The 20,957-nt window shown below is 35.4% G+C and overlaps 1 protein-coding gene across 2 annotated transcripts in view; it reads left to right on the forward strand.

Annotated features, from left to right (window-relative positions):
* PRKD1 (protein kinase D1) overlaps positions 1 to 20,957 on the forward strand; it is a 291,270-nt gene that overhangs the window by 206,679 nt on the left and 63,634 nt on the right. Inside the window, exons 3-5 of one of the 2 annotated variants that reach the window (XM_055133298.1) lie at positions 12,112 to 12,243; positions 14,002 to 14,162; positions 19,013 to 19,036. In XM_055133298.1, coding sequence (XP_054989273.1) covers positions 12,112 to 12,243; positions 14,002 to 14,162; positions 19,013 to 19,036 — 317 coding nt within the window. The remainder of the gene's footprint in view (positions 1 to 12,111; positions 12,244 to 14,001; positions 14,163 to 19,012; positions 19,037 to 20,957) is intronic. The other variant, XM_012934798.2, reaches the window with a different exon arrangement.

Here is a 20,957-nt window from a genome sequence, read left to right on the forward strand (position 1 = left end):
AGCTAGACTGAAAAGGCTACATTTATCTGACATTTTAGAAAAGAAACCAAAAATCAGTAGTTACTAGATTGGAATATGGGTAGGAAAATACTTATCTGGAGTACAGAGGAACTTGGAAGAGGTTGATAAAATTGTTCAGTATCTTCATTGCAGTGCACTTTCACAAACAGATGTTTGTGTACAAAACTCTACCAAAGAGATTTTCTTTCATGTAAACTGTACTTCAGTAAACCTAACTAGCATGCATCCACTCAGATTTCCCATTCATAAAGTACTTCTATGACCCACAGCAAACTGAATCCGCCTGATTCTTCCAGAAGACCATGAAAGCTCCTACAGCAAGTTCTCTCTTCTCGGTGTCCCTAGCAGCCGTCAAGCCATTCCTTCCCACAACAGGTGCCCAGCAGTGGGTCTCACACTGAATCCAGCCAGCACTGAACTCTTGTTTCTTCCTCAGTAGGATTAGCCTGCAACTTGCACAGTATTTAAGAATTTCTGTTGGTTAAGGATTTGGAGCAATAGCAGGACTAGAGCGATAGCACAGTGGTTAGGGCGTTTGCATAGCGGGTAGGCCAACCCGGGTTCAATTCCTCCCTTGCTCTTGGAGACCAGAAAGATATGGAGAGTATCCTGCCCGCACGGCGGAGCCTGCAAGCTACCCTTGACGTATTCCATATACCAAAAACAGTAATGAGTCCCATGATAGAGACTTGCCTAGTCCCCGCTCTAGCAAATCAATGAACAATGAGACGACAGCGCTACAGTTGTTTATGAATTTCAAAAAATAGCATGTGTTTCTATGAGAAGAACACTGAGACTCCAAGTTGAAGCAGAGCATATGAAACCTGGGTCTGGTGTCTCTGTGTACAAATGTATTTTACAATAGTGATGCTGTTTGTTACCAGAAAACCTGCTACCTATTAGAAAATTTCCATGTAATACTATACCTACCCTTTGTCTCCCAGCCTTTATAAGTAGTCTGAGGGGCAATTTGTATGCTGGTGTTCCTCATGTAAATGAAGTCATTATCCTTTTAAAGGTATAACATCTCCTGTATTCCATGGAGCTTTCTTAGAAACAGACTTGACCTTTCTTTCCTTCTATTCAGGGTGCCTGCAGAGCCTGCGCTCATTAGCTAGAATTTGACTCCATGACATTTCTACTTAATTTTCCTTTTCCTCTATGTTGGACACATGGGGCAACCATTTATGTTCTTTCTTGACCTGAGATGCTCTCTAATCTCTTTCCAGCTGTGGCATTTGTCATTCAGTCACATCAGGATATGGTGACCCTTCTTTCCCCACTGCAATTCCCAGCTGTTAATTGATTCATGTTAGAGAAGGAACTAGATATAGTCCTATGGATTTTGCTCCATTTAATTAATGTTAACCAGAACAGTGGATAGAGAAGCAATTTCCTCTGAAGTGGAAACATACTCCTTGTGAGGCAGTGGAGGGAACAAATAATACTTTTTAAAGCCCTTAGTTTTAGTTTTGTTTTGTTTTAAAAGTGCTGTGGATCTGTAAGAGACTTAAAACCAGTACTTTGATTTTATTAGTAATGATGACTATAATGATAATTATGAATAATATTACTAATAACTGTAGCATTGTTGTCCTGTTGTTCATCGATCTGCTCAAGCAGGTGCCAGTAACGTCTCCATCGTGAGATTTGTTCCTACTGTTTTTGGCATATCGAATACGCCACAGGGAGCTTGTCAGTCTAACCCTGTGGTGAGATATAAAAATTTTCACAAATTTTCTTTTGCTTAAGCATTTTTTAATAATTTTATTAGCCATTTAGTTGGAACAAGTATTGTACATATTCTTGCATAACATACTTTATCTTAATGCATTATCTTTTCAAAAAAGATAATATTTTTAAAAATTTTAAAATAAAATACTTTATTGAAACTCTGGTTTAGAAGTTGTTCATAATACAGGGCTTTTGCTATTCCAACACCAATCCCACCACCAGAGTGACTAGTAACTGGAGCACAAAATATTTTTCTGATTATAAAGGGCATCATGAGTTATTGTTTCAAGGAAAGTGTTAAACATCCCAGAATATATTCATCACTATCACCAGTATTCAGAGGACAGTCTCATCCTGTGTCTTCACAGCCCATTGAGGTGAGATAGACTAAATCACTTTTAAAGACAGGAGCACTGAATCAGAGAAGTCAAGCAGCTTACTGGGTGACTTATCTGCTATGATAGGACTAGAATTCAGGTAAACTCTGATACTGTTTCCATACTTTTTATCACATTACAGCATATCTAGAGGTTTTACAATGTGATGTAGGGACCAGAGAGAGAATCAGGAGTGAAAGCACCTGCTTTGCATGTGGCCCACACCAGTTTGATTCCTGATCCCACAGATGGTCTCTTGAGCACTACCAAGAGTGCTCCTGAGGACAGAGCCAGAAATAAGTTCTGAGTGCTGCCAGGTATGTCCCCAATATCTCCTAGTCTCCCAAATGTGATTCAGATACCGAGTCTGGTGAAACATGTTTTTGCAGCACTGTGTATGTTTTAGGAATTTCACCATTTCATAATCTCCAAATGTCTTTCACTGACACCTACAGCCAAATGCCAACAGTACTACAGTCTGCTGAACCCTTTCCACCTCTTGTGCTCACACACCTTCTCCTGTAGTAACCTCAGTTATGTGTTCAGATTCTAAGAGATTTTCATTTGATTTTGTCTTGTCTTTTGTTTTATTTCTTCATCGTCCTCATACACATCAGTAGAGTAAAAAGTAACCTGTCTAACCTGTTTAATGGGTTGGAGCACTAGCATAGCGGGTAGGGTATTTGCCTTGTACACAGCTGACCCGGGTTTGATTCCTCTGCCCCTCTCAGAGAACCCGGCAGGCTACCAAGAGTATCCTGCCAACCTCACAGCAGAGCCTGGCAAGCTACCTGTGGCATATTCAGTATGCCAAAAAACAGTCTCACAATGGAGATGTTACTGGTGCCTGCTCGAGCAAATCAATGAGCAATGGGATGACAGTGACAGTCCACATACAGTGCACGTGAAAGTTATCCAGTATTTTTTAATAAATTAAGTTTATTTAAGTAATTTACATTTCATCATGTAATTTCTTTATTACAAGTGAAAGGTATTACATTTTCTTAATGTAATATGCCCTCACATACCTTCCACATAACAAAAGTCAGATTTCCATTATAACTGTGTAGTAATCCATCTTTCTTTTCTTTCCTTTCCTTTTCTTTTGTTTTGGATAGTATCTGAAAGCAGATACACACGTAGCTTGCCAGGCTCTCTGAGAGGGGCAGAGGAATCGAACTCGGGTCGGCCGTGTGAAAGGTGAACGCCCAACCACTGTGCTATCACTCCAGCTCAGTCTCATATTATGGTATTTTATATTCCACAAATGAGTGCAGTCATTCTATGTCTGTCTCTCTCTTCCTGACTTATTTCACTTAGCATGATACTTTCCATGACCATCCACTTATAAGCAGATTTCATGACTTAATCTTTCCTAACAGCTGCATAGTATTCCATTGTGTAGATGTACCAAAGTTTCTTTATCCAGTTGTCTGTTCTTGTGCACTTGGGTTGTTTTCAGATTCCTGCTATTGTGAACAGTGCTGCAATAAACATACTGGTGCAGATGTCATTTGTACTTTGCTTTTTTGACCCTCATAATATATTTCCTGAAGTTGTGTAGTGAGGTCATGTGGAAGCTCAATTTCTAGTTTTTGAAGGAATGTCCATATTGTTTTCCAAAAAGGCAAGACCAGTCAGCATTCCCACCAACAGTGAAAGAGCGTCCCTTTTCCCCAACATCCACATCAACACTGGTTGCTTTTGTTCTTTTGACTGTGTGCCAGTCTCTGTGGTGTGAGATGATACCTTATTTGTTGTTTTGATTTGCATCTCCCTGATGATTAACAATATAAAGCATTTATTTATGTCTTCATGTGCCTTTTGGCCAATTTATTTTTTGAGGAAGCTTCTGTTCATTTTTTATCCCCAGTTTTTGATGAGTTGAAGATCCATCTTTTTTTTTTTTTCAATCATAGTATCTTTGTACATAGGGCTACATGAACATGAGTATATGAACGTTTGGGGTTGGTGCTTTTATATTCTTTGAAAATATGTATTTGCATTTCAGTGAGTGAAATTGCTAGATCATGTGGTAGAATTTTTTTTTTTAATTTGAGGCCCTTCTGTATCTTTTCAATAGACACTGTACCTATTTCCCTTGTTAATAAGAGTATTCGAAGAGTTGTTTTTTCCACACCATCTTATCTGTTTCTAGAATTTTTAATGTACATGAGTGTTGATTTGAATTTCCCTGATAAGGAGTGATGATGATCATTTTTTTATATGTCCCCTGTCATCATCTGTATGTTTTTGGTAAAATGTCTCTTCACCTTTTCTCCCCATTTGGTGATTGCTATTTCTCTTATAGTTATCAAGTATTTGAATTCTTTTTATATCTTGGATCATAACCCTTTGTTCAATATATGATATAAAAATATTTTCCCACTCAAAGGATATCTTTTCATTATAATAATAGTTCCTTTCACTGTTCAGAATAATTTTTTTAGTTTGATAGAACCCCATTTATTTACATTTTTATTTTATTTTTCTATCCATTGGAGTGAAATTCCTAAAGTTATCACTGAAACCGCAATTTTAGAGTATACTACCTATTTTTTTCTATGTATTTTATGGCTCTAGGTCTAATAGTCAAGCTTGTAATCCATTTTAAATTATATTTAGTGCATGATATGAGATAGTGGTTCGTTTTCATTCTTTTGCATGTGCCTAACCAGTTTCCCCTCGTTGAGGAAGCTTTTTTTCCCTACTGTTTTCCTTTCCTATTGGATAATTCTGACTCCTTTTGTAAAGTAGCTCTACATTAATCTGTGGACTTATTTTTATTCTAATAGTGTATTGCTTTATAGCTGTAATTTTTCCTTTAAAGAACTCTAATACAATTTATGATAATGCTTCCATTATCTGAGAACATTCTCAACTGCCTAGTGAACATAAATAAAAACATTTTTTTAACTTGGTTGCCATAATCTGTAAGATGATATGGGCACGACTCCAAGATCCCCATCTTTGTCCCTCACTAATACTTTCATCTGTCAGATATAGGTCAAAACTGAAAACTGACATCTTCTTTTCTTCAACTATTTAAAAGATGCTGTTAGAAGTATCTCAACAAGAATTTATTAAATATTCTTGATTTTTGGAGAGTCTACCCAAAGATTACTACTCTGTGGAATCTACCCAATTTTAAATATCTATGGGTGCAATAAAAATGTGAAATGCCTGATCATTTTGAGCAATGAGTACATGAAGCAATGAGTACATGAAGGAAGAAGCTGGTGAGAAAAGTGACTGGAAGAGACTAGGATCAAAAGAGTAAGAGCTGACTTTGGTGTATAATCATGTGTATATTGAGATGGAAAGGGATGATGCAAAGTTTGCAACCATAATCATACATTGGGCCACAGTAGCGTAGGAATGATGTGCTGTCATCTGTGGTCATCTGTTGTCATCAGCCCCATGGAAAGTTTGGAATCACTTTTGCTAACAGTCCTGATAATGCGTTTTAAAAGAGGTGTTAAAAATTCACAATATATAAAGAAATATGTACAGAATTCAATAAATTGTTTACAATTAAATAAACATGTCTATATAAAATGTGCCTCTGACAAAACCTTGTAGCCACCAAGCAGGAGTTATAGAATAGTATTTGGACCCAAATATTTTTCTAGTAATTTGAGATGGCCACAATTTCAATAAATTACTTTTGAGTGTTTATTCCACAATTAAAAACTTCCAAATAATAATAATTTTTATGGCTAGCTACTATTTATGTGCACAGATGAATAGTAGGATGTTAAAATAGATATTTGAATATGAGTACGTGTACCTATGTGTGTGGGGGAGTTGTTTCCAGAAGTTATTTTTCAGTATTCCTAAGAATAACAAAACCAAATTGGATCACAGTAAATCTCACAGCTGTTAAAAACACAAAATGTTCATGTGCTTTTTGTGAAATTTACCCAGCTAAATGTTGCAATGCTGTTTATCATAACATCATAAAACTCCAACTCACTGTTAATTGCATTACCTCTGATTTTTATATAACTTAGAATTTGGTTACCTATAGTTTGGGGATGGGAGATAGATGATTTGAAAACTATAGTGCCTACATTCCCCAGAGCATGGAGCCAGGATCGGTTCTGAGCCCAGCCTGGTATGCTTTCCCAGCATTTCACTCCCAACCGCAATACAAACTGCCGTCCGTTCGAAAAGACACTGAAATATTTTGATCATTAACTGAATTTCATTCTGTATTTTATTCATGAGCTCATATTGCACTGCTGTTTTAAATTTTTTCCTAGTTATCAATAAAATAAATTTGTAGTTTTTTTTTTTTTTTTTTTTTTTTTTTTTTTTTTTTTTTTGGTTTTTGGGTCACACCTGGCGATGCACAGGGGTTACTCCTGGCTCTTCACTCAGGAATTACCCCTGGCGGTGCTCAGGGGACCATATGGGATGCTGGGATTCGAACCCGGGTCGGCCGCGTGCAAGGCAAACGCCCTACCCGCTGTGCTATCGCTCCAGCCCCGTAAATTTGTAGTTTTAACCCATAATGTTTTAACAGTAAGAAAATATGATACTTTGATTAAGAGAATGTGTACAGCTCATGTGTCAAAAATCATGTTTAATATTACCTAGAGTAGTTCCTTACTTTTTTGAGACTCGATTTTCTCATTAGAGAATTGGGGATAAGAATTCAATGCTTGTGATTAAATTGAGTGCTAGTTACAATGTATTGATGCTTCTCTTTCCTTAAATTACAAGCCACAAGTTCGCATTGCCAGAAAGAGTTAACACTTCTTCTGAATTGCCAACATTGCCAATAAAATAGATTACTAAAAATCTTGGAAGGCTTGACATTATTTTATTTTGTTATGCAAATAATTTTGACCCTTGGAAATTATTTATTTTGCTTTTAAAGCTTCCTTTCTTCTTTACTGCTAACCAAACAGTTTATTCCACTTTGTACAACAATTTATAATGAACTTTAAAAGAACTACTGATTATCTTTGAGTTTTTGGCTCAATTACCTGTTTCAAATGCCCAGTGACTAAGGCAAGCATGTCATTTTTCTCTTCCCCTGCACACTGGAGTATAACAATAGATTGTGAATAGAGCAAATCAAAGAGACACAAACACCAGTATAAGAGACCCATTGTACTGAGTTTGTCCGATGGTTTTAATTTAGGTCGGCTGATTGATTATGACAGTCTGACAGATAGCATATTGTTCCTCTTTTAGTATCTCTAGTCATGTCAACATCCCTATTCTTATCTGTCCATTTTGATTCCTAAAACTAAGTGAAATGGAATTACAGCATTCACTTTGTTTTCCTGTGCTAAGTGATTATCTCTGAAGTGCAATTTTGTGATTAGGTGAGATGGCATGCATACTCTCAGCTAATGCTGATTTCCCCCAGGGTGCAGAACAGGTAAATTCATAATGAATGGATGTTGTGCTTTGATTTCAAATGCATGTAAAACCTCACCATGCTTGGTAGTTTTATCTCAAAACTGTGTTTAATTATTCTGAAATTAACAGGAGAATATTAAAGTTGAACTTTAGAAAATGGCATTTACACATAAGTCAAGGATGCTAACTGCTTATGAATTTTAATCCCCTGAAAAAAAGAAAAACAAACCTATTTGACATAAATTGGGGGGTATGGTCATTTAATAGCAGCTTAATTATTTATATTCTTCTTGCTTATTTTTTTAAAGTGAACACAACCTAATATTGTCCAATTTCTAGTGTTCATTATTTTGAAAACTCTTGGAATTATTCAATTAATTGCTGTCATGGTAATTAGTGGTTGATTCTAATAAGTGAATTTGAGTAAGGAGAGATAAAAAAATAATGACTGATGAGTATTTTCTTCAGTTAAGTGCTTTAAAGTTTTTAAAACAATTTGGAATGAGAGACCATCTATAAGGAATATTGTGCATTCTTCATATTATACACATTATGACCATACCACAGAAGTCAGTATCTGCTGCACAACCCACAACTTTTTTTGCCCAGCTACTTACTAAAATAATTGATTGTGTTGTGAATCTAGAGGGGAATGGGAAAAATATCCAATCCCCAAACTATTTCAATTGAAACATTTTATGTATTGAAAAAAAATAACACTTGTTATAATTTCATGTAGACAGTGCAAGTGAATAGCTGTTTGGATTCAGTTCTTTTATCTGCTACTGTTTTCAATATTTAAACCTCCTCTCATATATATCCAATATATGGTTATAACTCGCTAAACATCAGTGTTATAATTTGTTTCATTTTTCAAAATGAGTAAAAATTATAATTTTAGTAAGTCAACAGGTCATTTTTCTGGATAAGTCATTTATCTTAATTCCAAATAAATTAGCTTGGAATAAAGTATTTTTTAAGTTTTAACAAAGAAGATCAACTCATTACATTTTTAATTCCCTGCTATGTTTCAATTAGTTGTTTGTCCTGTTGAACAGTAGTACAGTTCTTAAGACAGCAATGATATACCATCTCACACCAGTAAGAATGGCATACATCAAAAGTTTGTTTGAGCGGACACCAGTAATGCCTCCATTGTGAGACTTCTACTTCTCGCTGCTGTTTTTGGCATATCAGATACACCACGGATAGCTTGCCAAGCTCTGCCCTGCAAGCGGGATACTCTCGGTAGCTTGCCCAGCTCTCCGAGAGGGACAGAAGAATCAAACCCGGGTCAGCTGCATGCAAGGCAAACACCCTACCCGCTGTGCTATAACTCCAGTCCACATCAAAAACAATGGGAACAAACTGTGTTGGCAGGGATGTGATGAAAAATACACTCTTATCCACAGTGGGTGGGAATGTTGCCTGGTTCAACCTTTGTGGAAAATAATATAGCAATATTTCAGTAATTTTAAGAATTGAGCTCCCATACGACCATGAGATTTTATTTCTAAGTATCTATTCTCAGGAAACAAAAAATATTCATTCATAAAAACATATGCACACCATTATTAATTGCAGCACTTAGTACCGTAGCTAAGATATGAAATCAACCTAATTGTCCAGTGACAGAAAAGTGGATCATGAAGATGCTATATATATACCAAGTGGAATACCACACAGATGTAAGGAATGATGAAATCATGCAATTTTCTGCAACTTGAATGGAATTGGAAGATACCACATTAAATAAAGTAAGCCAGAAGAAGTGGGACAAAGACAGAATGATCTCATTTACAGAGTAGCTGAGTGAGGGAATGCAATGTTTTAAAGATAACATGCATAGATCACCTTTGGTCCCAGAGTATAGGGAGAAGGACATAAAGGAAAAGGAAGAAGAAATTGAGCGGGGTTGAGGGGTGGGGGGGAATGCAATAGATGCACCAGGGAGCAGGGTCTAGGGATTTGAGTATATGGGTAGTGTAAGAGAGTGAGATAGCTAAATATCCAAACCACAGAGTCAACAACGTTGAAAACAAGAGTTACAAACTTACAACAGCCATAATTAAAAACATTCCTGTCAAGGTGATAGGCTGGCGACAGAGAAAACTTGGAACCTTGTAGAGGGAAGAAGATGGGATTGGTGATGGGATATAGTATGTTTCATGCCCCTTAATGAATAAATTTGTAAATCATAGTTCTTTAATTATTTTAAAAACCAAATACTCTTTTTTCTTTCTGATAGACCTAGTTTACTTCCCTTTGTACTGTTCTTTCTGACAGACCTAGTTTATTTTTTGTATGTTTTATTATCTCAAGCCCTAAGTGATATGATACCCTCAAAGTTATTCTGACAGTTTTGCACACTGATTTAGCAGAGATTTGCAGGGTCTGCATTTTCAGCATTCAGTCTTTCACACCTGGGTCCCCCGATTCACCTTGCCATAAGTGATCCTTGAGCACCAACCCAGGAGTAAGCTTTGAGAAGTTCTAGGGATGGCTCATAAAGTAATCACGAATCACAAATCACGAAATCCCCATTAATCGTCGATTTCTCGAGCGGGCTCAGTAACCTCTCCATTCCATTCATCCTTTCCCTGAGATCTTAGAAGTCTCACTAGGCTAGGCCCTCCCAATGATGTCACACTGGAGGCTCTTTCAGGGTAAGGGAAATGAGATCCAGCTTGTTACTGGATTTAGCATATGAATATACCATAGGAAGCTTGCAAGGCCGTCCTATGTGGGCAGGAAACTCTCAGAAGCTTGCCATTTTCTCCCAGAGGGAGAAGTAGGCTACAAGATATCATAGCCTACTTCTGGGAGCTTGCTTTTAAGTCTCTCGGTGCTGACCATTGATGGGATTACACACACCTGGGTTCCTCTGCCAGTACCTTCATGCGTGAGGCCTGTCCGAACTTATGGAGAGGGGCCTTGAGCATGGCTGTAGCAGGTTCCAGTGGTCTTCGGCCGCCTGGAGCTCTGCTTGGGGTGGGGAGGAAAGCTGGAGCCCATCCCCTTAGAGGGGCCCCGGGGAAGACAGCCAGGCGTGTGGGCAAGAGACTCTCTTCTTACAAAATAAGAATTTTCCAGTATTTTGCATGAAATCCATATAGAGTTGGTGACAACATTCAATAACAAAAAGTACCTCCATGAGCAAGTATTATTTGCTAAAGAATGTTTCTCAAAGTTCAGTCTGGAATTCACAGTGTGTGTGTTACATTTATCTCTTTGAACTACTGGGGAGGAGGCTGCGTAATTTTATTGCATAAGAGTTCAAACACCAAATTCTCTCCAAGAAAAGATATTCTCTTTTCTTATTTAAGAAATACTAATTTGTTTGAAAGAAATTTACTTAGAGAAATGTGAAGGAAGAGGAAGGAGAAAGAGAGGTGTGTTCAAGAGTACTATGCTTTTTCAGAGCCTATAAAAGATTTGATCTCTCTTCCCATTGGCCTACTCCCTTTCAATGTCCCAACTTTGTCTTCATATTTATATCACTATCATTTTCATTTTTTAATTTTAGAAATTGAATTTTATTTTATTGCAATTTAATCATTAGTCAACCTATTTTAATTTTAATCCCTTTATTCTTCATTTTCTTTAAAACAATTTTTCCATTGTTTTACTGATTTACTGTAGCTTACAATTCTGCTTAATGGAAGTTTCATGCATATATAGTTCCAACACTATACACATCACCTAGATTTCTCAGGTGCCTCAACAGTATCCCAAAGTCTCCTCCCCTCTTTCTCGTACCCCAGGTAAGCTCAGTTTTGTAGACCAACTCTTTAGTTCTGTTGCCATTAGCCATTTGTTGTTCCCTTACCATGTTCCTTTTATAAGCCACACATGAGAGAGAACAGTCTCCTTCTGACTGCTTTCACCCAACTTTATACCCTCTAGTTCCATCTCTGAAGGAACAAAATTGCATGATTTATTCTTTTCTTTCTTTTTTTTAAAAATTTTCCCCCTACACTTATTTATAATTGAATCACCATGGAATACAATTACAAAGCTTTCATGATTTACTTTCAGTCTTACAATGATCAAACTCCCATTCCTCCACCAGTGTACATTCTACATCACCAGTGTCCCCAGTATCACTCCCGTCACTCCCACCCCATCCCCTGTCTCTAAGACAATTTCCTTCTTACTCTGCTTTTGGGCATTATAGTTTGCAATACAGATACTGAGAGGCCATCATGTTTGGTTCTTTATCTAATTTCAGCTTGGGATGGGAGATGTGTGCTAAAAGTAGATTTCTTCCCTTCTTATGGCCTAGTAGTATTGCATTGTATCTATCACAGTCTCTTTATCAAAAGCATCTAGTCATCTGTTTCTTAACACTTACAGTAATATTTTTGGTTATTTGGATAATGCTGCTGTAAACATAAGAGTGCAGATATCACAAATATCTTTTTAAAATAGTGTTTTAGGGTCTTTACCATGATTGCCAAGACGTAGAATTACTAGGTTATATTTTCTTTTTTCTTAACTTTACCTGAGTAATATCAGTATTTGTATATTCATCATATGTACCTTTTATTTACAAGTCACAGTATGCATTTTAACTTATTTTTAACATTAACTCCTTTTACAGCTTCTGCCACCTTTGAAGATTTTCAGATCCGTCCCCACGCTCTCTTTGTTCATTCATACAGAGCTCCGGCTTTCTGTGATCACTGTGGTGAAATGCTGTGGGGGCTGGTACGTCAAGGCCTTAAATGTGAAGGTAAGCTAATTTTATTTTTCCAAAACACATGATTGAGTTAGCTGCTTGTGTTTTGCCTTCTACAATTGTGCCTTCTTTCCTTCAGATATCATGAACTTTTTTTTTTGATATGTGAATGTTTGATGTATATTCTCTGATAGGGGAAACCCAGTTCTCCAATCTTTTCTTCAGTTTCATGTGAATATGTTTCTTTGTATCAAGTTATTTTGAAACAGATTTAAAACTCAATTCGCATCTTAAATCAAAACTTGGAATAGTAGACATTCAATGGTGTTAGTTGAAATGAGAAAATTCAAAATTCAATTTAATCAAACTCTCCAAAATCCCTTAGCTGTGGACTGGCACCTCAGAATGTGGACTTAACTATCTACACCAATATTGTGTTTTTTTCATCCTCTGGGAAAAGAATTCTGTGAACTATGCAATTCAAGTTACTAGAACACTAATATGTCATATTAAAAGCTAGCGTAATTAAACTCTGTTCTGTTTGGATTTGGAGAATGGAGTTACACTGAGGTGAGGTGGAGATATAACTGCTGTTTGAGCTTTGGCAAATATAAGCGCCTACATGTCCCCTATAAATAAACTAATGATGGTTTTGAATTTCTGTCTGTGACAAGGAAAACTTAGAGCTAGGCATCTAAAATAAACTGCCTGGACTGGTGTTCTTCTGTAAATTATCTAATCTATATTATGTATTGGAAAATTCTGGGAAGTATGACAGCTCAGGTGGAGAAATGATGAATAATAGTAATAATTTTGGTGTGTCTGTGTCCATGTCTTTCTGCCCAGTGGATATGCTGCCTTAGTACATGTCTGCACATGTGGTGCCCAAGCACATGTGTTGCCTGCATCTCCCTTCTCAAGATGTGTACTTATATACTTTCAGACTTGAATGCCTGGGTTGTGTACTGGGGCTCTCTCTCCAGTCTGAAGAAGTCCATGCTCGTTTTGCGTGCTTTCTCTCTTCTCTCCAACTCCCTTCTTCATAACTTCCTAATAATTCCTCTTATGGTTAAATAATAATAGTGATAATTGAAAGGAAATTGGTGGTTCCCTAAGTGGAAAGCAGACAGTGAGGTATGTTACATATTCTTAGTTGTGTGGTTATTATGTTACTCTTTGGACAAGACAATTGAGGTGAATTAATTTGTCAGTGATTTTTCTTGTTGTTGTAGATAGGTAAGTGGAGAAGCCAGTATCGAAGTCAACGGAGTTCAAAAGTCATGTGATACAGTGTAATTAATATTCCTGTGTCCACTCAAATTAGAATCAATGGCAGCTAACAATGGCTCTCATCATCTGTGAAGGTTCTTTGCTCTATTTTTAAGTTAAAATTGATAACACGTTAATTAGAACTGTAGAAAGAAAATACAGGGATTTAGAAACGTGCCTTGCATGTGGCCCACCCTGCTTCAATTGCCAGCACCACGTATGGTTCCTGGAGCACTGCGAGGAGTGATCTCTGAGCACAGAGACAAGAAGCTGAGCACTGCCCCATGTGGCCTCCATCTTCACCCTCCAAACAAAAACTGATGGCAGGGGTTGTTGCTGAGTTTGTCCAATAAAATAATAATGTAAACTCAAATCATTAACAGATTGAGGGAAAGCAGGAAAAAAAAATCAGAAGGTTTTTAGTACCCAAAAGAATAAAAGTGGAAGGGAAACTAAGTTTGAAATTCCAGGATTTTTAACCCATGCACAAATAGTTATCAATGTCTGATTGAACAAAAGTCTGTTTTATTTTCTCTTTCTCAGGCTGTGGTCTGAATTACCATAAGAGATGTGCATTTAAAATCCCCAACAACTGCAGTGGCGTGAGGAGGAGAAGGCTCTCGAACGTATCCCTCACGGGGCTCAGCACCGTCCGCACTGCATCTGCAGAACTCTCAACAAGTGCCCCGGATGAGCCACTCTTGGTAGGGCCTTCTGCTTGAATCTTTTTCAGGGTCTCTTGGGAAAACTCTAGGCAGACAGGATGGCCTGGTCAATCCAAGGCAGTGGCCTAGGAGGTAGGGAGGAAGACCAGGAGGTGAATGATGGCATGTTTTCTGGACTTGTGCTGTAGTTTCGTTGATGCTTTGCTAAAATATCCAACAGCTTAGACTTTGCTATTTTAAATTCTGCTTTTTGTAATTGCACGATGAGTTTAGTGTTATTCTAAAATATGTGAGGTTATATCATGGTCATGGGGCCAGAGCAGTACACACCAATGTGTGAATGTTGCAGAACAGAGTTTGTCAAAATGTAGAAACCAGAGATAAAAAATCTTGTGCTCCGGGGCTGGAGCGATAGCACAGTGGGTAGGGCGTTTGCCTTGCATGCGGCCGACCCGGGTTCAAATCCCAGCATCCCATATGGTCCCCTGAGCATGGCCAGGGGTAATTCCTCAGTGCAGAGCCAGGAGTAACCCCTGTGCATCACCAGGTGTGACCCAAAAAGCAAAAATAAATAAATAAATAAAATAAAATAAAAAAATCTTGTGCTCTGAAGATGAGTAGAGTGTATGTTGTGGATAGCTAAGTATTTATGCTGGAATGAAATTTGCTCTTTTGCAAATGAAAGGCTTGGCATTATAGGTATAAGTGCCAATATTTTGTCAAAGTGACACTATTGACAAATGCCATAAGAAAAAAAATAGTTTCATTAGCCTTAAAATAATTCTCTGGGAGGTAGTCGAAATATTGATAAAACATTCTTCTTTAAGACTATTAAATTGGGACACCACATCACATACATTCAAAACAAAGTAAATTTTACTGTGAAATTTCCCATATATGTATACATATATATGTGTATATATACATACACACTCTCCACCAGCAATTGTTATAAACTTTTGATAGTGTGGCATACTTAAAAAAGAAGAAAAAGATAAAACATACTGAAATATTTTTGTTAAATGTTTCTTTTTGAAGTTAAGAGAGCTAATACATTCTGAGTACAGCTCTAAAATATTATATTACTCTATGTCTTAGAAAATAATTTACTGTGACTTCCATACCACCTCCATTTTATTATAAAATGTATCAGACAGATATAAAACTCAAATGAATACCTTGATAAATTTTTGAAAATATTTTATACTTTGAGGAATTATTATCATTTTATTCCTATGTTACATAAATGTATCATGGAAGGTAGATATTAAACCCATAGAAGAACTACAAGAATATATTTTGGCAGTTATTCATAATGTGTTTGATTATTTTTTTATAACTATAGTTGGTGTTATTCTTACTGGAAATTCTTTTGTTTTTATGTTGTTTGGTTTTGGGGCCACATCCAGCAGTGCTTGGGATTTACTTCTGTCTGTGTGCTCAGGGCTTACTCCTGGTGAAGGTCAGGAACCAAACTGGATGCCAGGGATAATACTCGTGCAGGTCAAGTTAGCTGTATTGTCTCCCCATCCCCTTAATTCAAAATTTTTTCATATTTTAAAATACCTCTCATGTCAACTTCCTAACTCTAAAGTTATCTAAGTTTGAATTTTTACAAGCAATTATTTTCAAAGTTAGTTACAAGCCTGGCAAGCTACTGAGAGTATTCTGCCTGCGCAGCAGAGCCGGGCAAGCTACCCATGGTGTATTCAATATAAAAACAATAACAACAAGTCTCACGATGGAGACGTTACTGGTGCCCACTTGAGCAAATCAATGAACAACTGGACAACAGTGCTACAGTGCTACAGTGCTAAAATAGTTACTTTTGCTTTTAAGTACAATGACCAAGATTAGTATTATTATAGAATAGATGTTTAAAAAGGATTAAGTTTAAAAAATAGTTATATTTTATTGTTTTTAAAATTTTTACTAGAAAAGTGTTTTAAATTATTTAGTATACTATGAGAAACCTTCATCATTAGAATATATTACTGATCAATATTATCTTTTAAACTTATTTCCATTTTAAATCATATGCACATATATGTAAATATACATGTACATACATGTACTTCAAAATATTGCATATTTGTAAATTTCCTAAGTGTAAGTTTATATAAATATTCTAGTTATTATATACCTATGTATGTATAAATATAAATATGATTAATGTGCAAATATAATTCAGGAACATGGCAGTTTTTTAACACAGGTCTTTTATTTTTAACCAAATTATGTAATTTCTTTCTTTAAGTAAATTAACTATTATTTAACTTCAAGCTTATTTTACATAATTTGTTGAATTCATTAGTAACACATTGCTGGGTGAAAATTTATGTAGTAGATTGACTAAAAATGTAAGAAATCCTATTTTAACTATAAATTCTGTTTTAACCTATTTTAATTGTAAAATGTGTATCCTATTGATATTTTGGAGGGAGAAATTATCAGGACCTAAGATAACTTTGATAAATCCTATTATGATAAACTTTCATAGCCTTGTATAAAATACTCTTCAGGTTACCAATTAGTTAATGCCCTTGGAAATAATGTTTATGACAGGAGCATTAACTCTTATAACCTTATTTTGCATTTGTGAGAGACCTTTGTGCCTTTATTGGATGGTTCTATGTCTCTCCTTTAGTTTAATTACCAAAAGGAGAAACAATAGTCTTCCTTAGAAGAGACACACACTTCTTGATTGCCTTGGGTTATGCCAGACATGTTTGAAGCTTAACAAATACTTCTTTTTTCATTCCTGAGATTAGTAAAAGTCAAACTGTTTTCATCCTCTTCTCCACCCAGCCTTGGCAATATCTCGTCTTTTTGCTATCTCCATAGTTATTCTTTTTCCACAGTGTTACGTAACTGGAATCAAACAAGATGTACCCTTGTTTTGAATCTAAATGTACCCTTTCCAAAATTACTTTGTTTAGAAATATGCATTTAAGTTTCTCCATTTTTTTTTCATGGCTTAGTAGCTTATTTCCTTTTAGGATGGAATAATATCCCTTTGTTTTGATGCCTAACCTTTTTTGTCTATTGATCTACTGAAGGCCATTTCAGTTGCTTCCAAGTTATAAATTATAAATAGGACTACACTCAATATCCATGTATAAATTTTTGTATAGATGTAGGTCAAGTAAGTTTGGAGAAGCATATTTGACCTATTTTTAAGTTATTTTTAATCTAATTGTTGAATTCTAGAGAATTCTTTGTTTACTTTACATGATAATAATTCTTTAATGTCATTGAAAATACTGTACAGATATTTTCCTGATTGTTTTTTAATTCTTTTGACCTTTTTGATATGGAGCAGAATTTTTTATCTTAATGAAATCTAACTTCCCAATTATTTATGAATCATGCTTTTAATGTATAAAAAAGGGCATCAACATAGCCAGCATCACCAAGGTTTTTTTCTGTGTTATGTTCTAGGAGTTTTATGGGAGTTTGTTTGCCTTTAGAGGTGGTTGTTAAATAAAGATTAAAGTTTCATGTCTAAGTTCATTTTTTAGCATATGAAGATAGTTGTTCCAGTACCATTTGTTAAATAAATCAGCTCCACTTCATCATATTGGCTTTGCTCCTTTGGAAAAGATCAACTTATTGTATTTAGGAGGTTCTATTCTATTCTGATCCATTGATTTACTTTAAACAATGCTGCAGTATTGATTAATATAGCTATAAAGTCTTAAAATTATGCAACTTCAGTTGCCCAACCTTGTTCTTTCATATTGTATGACTATTCTGGGTCTTTAGCCTTCATGTAAATTTTAAGACCAGTTTGTTAACATATATAAAAGAAAAAAACTTGTTTGAATCATGACAGAAACTGCATTTTGTCTATTGATCAAGTCAAGAAGGAATGACAATGTTGATTTTTCTATCAGTATTAATAGTTATGGAATTCTCTACAGTACTCATTTTTCTTTCATCAGTTTTATAATTTTACACACAAATATTTGGATTAGACCCATACATAAGTATTTTACTTAAGGAGGCATTAATGTGAATGATATTGTTAAAAACATGATAAAAATATCTTTATTCATAATAACATATATGTGTCCCCAAGTTCTTTCTGGAATAACTCCAGAGTCAGGAGTAAGCCCTGAGCACTGCCAATATGGATCCCAAATCAAATATATATACATATATGTATATGTATGTGTATATACATATATATATCTATAGTCTTTAATATTCCTCTCCTCAAAATAGAATAAGCTTTCCTTTTTAATTGTATTTTATTCTCAAAGAAATAATATAGAAAGCACTGCATTATGGCAAGAAATGTGAAATGAACAAAATATGTATTAATAGGCATAATCTCTCATTAAAACTCCAACCCACTAATGGACTTTGCAGATTTTTAAATCACTGGCAGATAGTGATTATTCATCAGCTTATTCTTACCTGCAGGCAAGATAAAAACTATGTAACATTTGATTACTTTGATGACCTTTTCTTTCTTTTCCCATTGAGAGGATGAATTATTGTGAAGAAAATCTAATCTTTCATTTAAAGGTCAAAAATGCTCCATTTTTACTTAATTTTTCTTAAGCAATGTAAACTTACTGATTTCCATCATTGAGACTATTACAAGTGGATTTTTATTAGTGTTGCAAATGCACAGCTGTATGCTGTGTTTTTGCAAGTTTGATTTTAACATGTCCATAATTCCATTTAAATGTTAAAACAGTGTCACCATAAATGTTAATATTTTTAACTTATTGCTTTCCTTGAAAACACACTTATATTAAAAATTATATCAAATAGCTTTCATTGCTTTCTTTAAATAACACTGTTTTCTTGTCTTTTTTTTTCCTCCCTTTATTCTGAACCTTTGCCTTCTTTTTTGTTCTTACAACTGCATGTATCAGTCTCCTGTGAGTCCTGGTTTGGAGGTAGGTATTATATCTTCCTTGCCTTTGGAATTTATTTCATCATCTCTCATGACCAAAATTGTAATCATTACTTGATATCAGATCACTATAATCAGATTATAATCTGTTCAGAACCTCTCTGTTCAACTACAAAAACCCACAGACTTTTGTTGTTCTCTTTTCTTTTTATTAATGTTTCCAAATCCTTAAGAAGACAAATAGCAATATGGACATTAAAATAATAGATATATGTTTGTTAGATAAAATTTTGTCCTTCGCTTGATTTCTGAATTCTAGTATCTTTTTGTTGAAATTAAGCAGAATGAGAGCAGCATAGGATACAGGTAGCCCTTTTTTGGTACCAGGTTAATTGAAATGCTTACATATTTGAATTGTGTTCAGATAGTAGGTACTATAAGACAATGAAAGTAAGGTCAGTATCCCAAGTATACAGATTTTGTTTGGATAAAAGAATAAATAGAATAAGGAATATTTAATAATAACTTTTTAAAACAAGGAGATTTTAATCTTGAATATATCAGCACAGTCTAACTTTTAAAAAAGAATAATGTGCAGTAGGGTAAATATAAGTATCCATGCAGAATTCATCCATGAAATTATAACTGAGCACTTAGTCCAGTCTGCCAAATTAGCCTTTCATCTCTTTAATCCATGAGTAGCCTGAACATGGAGGAAAAGCAGTTAGATTAAGTTAAAGAAAAAAGTACAATAATGTGCTTTTTTTTTTGATAACTTGTTTTAACTATGTAATTTGTGAATGCTTACTTTTCCATATTGATGTGCCTCAGGCAGATTAAAGGTTGACACGTTTCTAACTTTTGTCTTTTTTTGGGGGGGGGCAGTACTGAGTGTTTATCCCTTGCTCTGCACTCAGATATCATTCCTAGTGGGCTCAGGGGACCATATGTGATGCTTGGAATCAAACTCAGATTGGCCACATGTTAGAAAAGTGACCGATCCCCCCTACTATCACTCCAGCCCTGAAATATTTTTCCTACTAAATTTATAAATTGCAAGTACCATCGTTAGTATCTATTCTAAAGTCATCTTGTTACAGTAATTAACAAAGGAAACTAAAGAAAACGTGATCTGAAATTAAAATAATTGTATGTCAGGATATCTTGATATACAATATTTTAATGAAGAAATATGTTTTAATAATAGTAAGTTCCAGTTTGGAAAAATAATCCCAGTTCAGACAAGATTATGCACTATTAGGGAGGTGTGGATATAGAAGAACTTACCACACCCATGATCCCAGGCAGAATCCCGTCTAAGTACTACACATGTCTGGCCCAGCTTAATTTCTGACATCAGACAAGATGGCATGTATTCAGGGATGTGTGACCTTGTGCAAGTTCAGAATGAATGCTATGTGAAAGTCCAGAGTGAAAGTTAGCTAAATGCGACTTTCTGTTTAAATCTTGTTATTTTAAATTCTATACTTTGAAATGCTCTTCAGGCTTAATTTTTAATGTGAATTTTAGTATCTTTCTCCTCAAATTATTCTTTTAAAATGAAGACAGAGAAGGATGGGACACATTTTTCACTTTCTTGAAGTGTTACAATCAAGAACTGGGTAAGGGAGAGCTAAAGAGCAACCCATAGGCATTCTTTGTACAACTTTAAGACAGCTCATCCTTCACTGGATGAATATGATGCAATATTATATATATATATATATATATAAATTTACTTAACTGCTCCTATTGATGAGGTTATTTTCAAATTTCTTAATTCTAATTTTGGGTATTTTGTTGTTGTTGATATTTTATTTTTGTTTTATGGGTCACACCTGACAATGCTCAGGGCTTATTCCTGACTCTACACTGAAGAATCACTACTCCTGGTGATACTTAGGGAACCATATGGGGTGCCGATGCTCAAACATGGGTTGGCTGTGTCAAGGCAAGCAACCTAC

The sequence above is a fragment of the Sorex araneus genome, chromosome 3, assembly GCF_027595985.1.
Source record: "Sorex araneus isolate mSorAra2 chromosome 3, mSorAra2.pri, whole genome shotgun sequence".
Classification (NCBI taxonomy): domain Eukaryota; kingdom Metazoa; phylum Chordata; class Mammalia; order Eulipotyphla; family Soricidae; genus Sorex; species Sorex araneus.